The 4,298-nt window shown below is 52.5% G+C and overlaps 1 protein-coding gene across 2 annotated transcripts in view; it reads right to left on the bottom strand.

Moving 5' to 3' along the window:
* Slc44a2 (solute carrier family 44 member 2) overlaps positions 1 to 3,894 on the bottom strand; it is a 35,668-nt gene extending 31,774 nt beyond the window's left edge. Inside the window, exon 1 of one of the 2 annotated variants that reach the window (XM_031343740.1) lies at positions 3,757 to 3,894. In XM_031343740.1, coding sequence (XP_031199600.1) covers positions 3,757 to 3,787 — 31 coding nt within the window. In that variant the 5' untranslated portion in view covers positions 3,788 to 3,894. The remainder of the gene's footprint in view (positions 1 to 3,756) is intronic. The other variant, XM_031343742.1, reaches the window with a different exon arrangement.
* Positions 3,895 to 4,298: the final 404 nt, after the last annotated feature.

Genomic DNA, 4,298 nt, shown 5'->3' with positions numbered 1-4,298 from the left:
TCCCATGTAGCCTAGGCTGGCCTCAAACTCATACGTAGCCAATGATGAATTTCAACAATAAATTCTAATCTTCCTACCCCTGCTTCCTGAGAACTGGTATGCACCACCACACCTGGTTCCTGAGGTGCTGGGGATGGAGTCTGGGGAACCATGTGTACCGGGCAAGCACAATGCCAACAACAACAATCCCCCGCAAAGATGTCTGCTTCTTAGCCAAGCTTCACTATGTATCATGTCGCTATGCTTTGGGTTCTAGAATCTTTGCCTGCTCGTACCAAGGCTGGGCTGGGAGGAAGGTTGTGCCATTAAGGATGCTGCCAGGCGCTGAGCCATTTCCCTTTCCTGTGAAGCTGCCATCTTCCAGATTCATGTTATCTACTGGGAAAGGCGCTTCCTGCCCTGCTGGGTAGTGCCTCAGTCTGTTCCTGATATAAGTTTGCTTGTCCATTTGTTCATGGAAAAGCTACGTTGATGCCAACGGCCCCTGGGTTATCTGAATACACAAGGCCTTCCCATACATCAATGACAATATAAGTCCAGCCAGGCATGCTGGCACATGCCTGTCACCTCTGCTCTTAGGAAGTGGAGCAAGATAATAAATTGAAGGTCATCCTGGGCTAGATAGTGAGTTCCAGTCCAGCCTGCACTACATGTGATCCTGTGTCAAAAAACTGATAGCCTTATGCATACCAGTACAGTATCAGAGAGGTCACCCACTCACCTTAGTATCCCAGGCTGTAAAGATCAGAACCTTAACCAGATGTGCTTATGCCCTTCATCCCAGCAGGGGCAGGGGCAGAGAGGGGCAGAGAGGGGCAGAGAAGCATAGAGGCAGAGAGGCAGAGAGGGGCAGAGAGGCAGAAAGGGGCAGAGAGGGGCAGAGAGGGGTAGAAAAGCAGAGAGGCAGAGAGGCAGAGAGGCAGAGAGGCAGAGAGGCAGGGGCAGAGGCAGGCAGATCTCTAAATTCAAGGCCAGTCTGGTCTACAAATAGAGTTCTAGGACAGCCAGACAATAAAACCCTGAAACCATGTCTCAAAAACCAAAAAGGTCAAAACCTTGATTTGAAGCTGGACCTGTCTAAAGCTGTCCCTTAACAGTCCCCTAAAGCCATTCCCATGGGTCACAGTGGAGAATGGGAAGCCACTTACTACAGGATCAGCCACTATGCCCAGGAGAAAACTGGCATTGAGCTATGGAGTGCTTACTCACATCTAGGAAACCTTGGGTATTTTCCCCCAGAACTACATAAACTGGACATGGTGGTGCACAACCATCACCTCAGAATTGAGGGGAGGCAAAAAGGATGAGTCATTCAGCTACACGGTGAATCACGAGAGGAGGCTGAAACTGTTTTGCCTGGCAGACTACAATCCTAGCTACTTGTGAGGGCTGAGGTACAAAGATGGGATGACCAAGGTTAAGGCTGAGTTACACCACAAGAACCTACCTCACAAGTCTGTATGCTTGAGGCCTAGGTTCAAACCTCAGTATCCATAAGGAAGAAAGGGAAGGAGTGAGGGAAGGAGAGAAGGAGAAAGGAAGGATGGAAGGAAGGGAGTAAAGAGAAGAGAAAAAAAAAGTGAGAGTACAGGCTCCTGAGTTTCACAGAGTAAAATATTAAGCTTTCCTTCTGACTGGAACATACTTGTCTCAAATCATCTCACCCAGCCAGCACACTCCAACCTTTTTTTTTTTTTTTTTCCAGACAGGGTTTCTCTGTGTAGCCCTGGCTGTCCTGGAACTCACTCTGTAGACCAGGCTGGCCTCGAACTCAGAAATCCGCCTGCTTCTGCTTCCCAAGTGCTGGGATTAAAGGCGTGTGCCACCACTGCCCTGCCAACCTTCATTTCTTAAAATAGACCCTAGTGGCTCTTTCACACATAGCATCTCGTCTGTTGCTCTACAACCTTAACAACCTACAATTACATGTTCACTCTGGCCCTCCTCTCGCGGTCTAAGCCTTCCTCTGCTTGGTGGACTGCTGCCTTCCCAGTCAGACCTTTGCCTGTGGAAGTTTTGTTAAATGCCTGGGGACCTGAAATGGCGGGGGTGGCGGGGTGGGGGGAGGAGGGCAAGGAGCAGAGTGGGATCTAGGCCCAGCTACTTGCTGAACTTGACTGAGACCTTGGCTTCCAGACTGGGACACCCACTGAGCATGCGTGTTGCCTTGCGTTTCAGTCTCAGGCTTGCAGAAGCCCTAGGTTCCAGCCCCACCCACACATAAACACCAGTGCTTTCTGAGCATGAATGACACTATTTAGATTCCTAGTTCTCGCTAAATATGAGCCAGGGTCCTAGCTTCAACCCCGTAGCTTACTGACCACGTGCTCAGGTGAGTCCCCAGAGTCCATCCCAGCACAATGTACAGCTCCCCTCCGCCTCTCCGCCTAAAAAACACTTCCACCCTTTGGCCAAATTGAAGCCTGGGAAAATCATATCCATGCTCATTCTGTTCCGCTCTTATTCCAAACAGACCTCGAGATTCCCTCAGGTGTGATACCCAAGCATACTCAGGCTCCCAGACCAAGACTCCCACACCAGAGACAGCCAGCAGCACTCAATAGTTGCACAGCAACCCCAGAGCCTGGGGCTTCAGACAGGGAGACCTTCTGGTGGTCTGGGGCTGGCCACTTCAAGCTAGGAGATCCCTGGAAGTCTAGGTCCTGCTATCTTCCTTTAGGCCAGGAAGGGTGTGTCACAGCCTCTGGGATCTGTCTATTCTTTTTCTTTTTTTTTCCCTCCCCCTTGAGGGCACAGTCCCAGGAAAGAGGAGGAAGGCAGAGAGCCTACTTGCTTTTCTAGTTATTTTTGAACCGTTTCCGGCCCCCTCCCCAAGACTCTAGAGTCTAGCAGTTTCCAGGAAGTTCTAGTCACACAAAGTGGTAAATCAGAGGGAGGGATAGAGCCCCTCTGCCATGGTCTCAAGCCATGCCTCTTAAGGCTTGTGGCAGGTTTAAGCTCAGGGAACCCAAAATAGATAAGAGGAAGGAGGCTCAGAGTTCAACACCCGGTTCGTGGGAACCCGGAGTCGGGTGGGGTGAGAAAGCCGCATCTTGGCCCCACCCCCAGCTCCAAGTGGCTGAGGCCACCCTCAGGCCTTACTGAGGTCCTGGTCTCCTGGAACCCTTAAGATTACAGGCACCTGCAGCAATCAGCACAAGCAGGGAAAGTTTCTGCACTGCTCCCCAGCTGCCCCCTTGTCAAAAGCCCCCTCGTTTCTGCCCTTCTCTGTCGCGTTGGGTACCTAATTCCAGTTATTCCGGACTATCCAACCTTGCCTCAGTTTCCAAATCTAGTACTAAAGCTTGAGGTCGCTACTTCTGGATGTAAATGGCGAAGATGTGGAGGACATTGGGGTCCTGAGGAGACGGGACGTGTGGCGAGGTCGGGCCCCGTTCTTGCCCACACCCCAAGCTAAGATCCCCGCGCATCCCCTCCCCCGCCCATCACCTAATCCTCCCAGATAACGGGACCTCCAGGGGAGGAGCATGCGCCATAAGTCCCGGCCCATCGCTCAGGAAGGGAGTAAGCTTGAAGATCCCTGAAAAGAGACACGGGGGACAACCTCGACTAGGACCAAGCGCTCCGGCTGAGCCGGCGCGAGATGCAGAGGCCTGAGAACGCGGAGAGAAGGGCCTTCATCCTGCCTGCAGCCACGAGCGTTTTTGTTTTAAGGTTCTCAGATGTCACCCTTCCTCAAAACCCCCTCCTTCCCAAGTCAGCACAGGCGACCTACAGGCCGGAGGCTACTCCTACCATAGACTGTGTCCTTCCGATCGTCCTCCATGGCCTCAACTGAGGGGAGCTGAGTCCGAAGCCGGCGCGACCCCAACCCAAGCAGGCGGGAGACACCGGACGCTGCTGGCCCCGCCCTACCCCTCCTGACCCCGCCCCCAGCGCTCGCCCATCGCAGCCCCGCGCCTCGGGGGCGTGGCCAGGGTGGGGCGTTGGGGGGTCAGCCACCTTCTGGTTTCCAGTCGGCTCTCTCAGTGGACTCCTCTCTGTGAACAATTAGTGTGTTGGATCTGCTTGTCAGTCATTCTTTTTGTTGTCGTTTTGTTTGTGTGTGTGTGCGTGTGCGTGTGTGTGTTTTGAGACGGTTTCTCTGTGCAGCCCTGGATGTACTGGAACTCACTCTGCAAGCAAGGCTACCCTCGAACTCAAGAGATCTGTCTGCCTGGAGTACTGGGATTAAAGGTTTGGTCAATCACCACTCCTAAATCGTTCTCTGCTCGAGTACTGAGTATTGACTGTGAGCTAGGAATGGAGAAAACTGTCATGTGTTCATTCATCCGATT

Source organism: Mastomys coucha, unplaced genomic scaffold (genome assembly GCF_008632895.1).
Source record: "Mastomys coucha isolate ucsf_1 unplaced genomic scaffold, UCSF_Mcou_1 pScaffold23, whole genome shotgun sequence".
NCBI lineage: Eukaryota > Metazoa > Chordata > Mammalia > Rodentia > Muridae > Mastomys > Mastomys coucha.
Note: the sequence above shows the minus strand (reverse complement) of the source record. Positions and strands in the feature narration are given on the sequence as shown.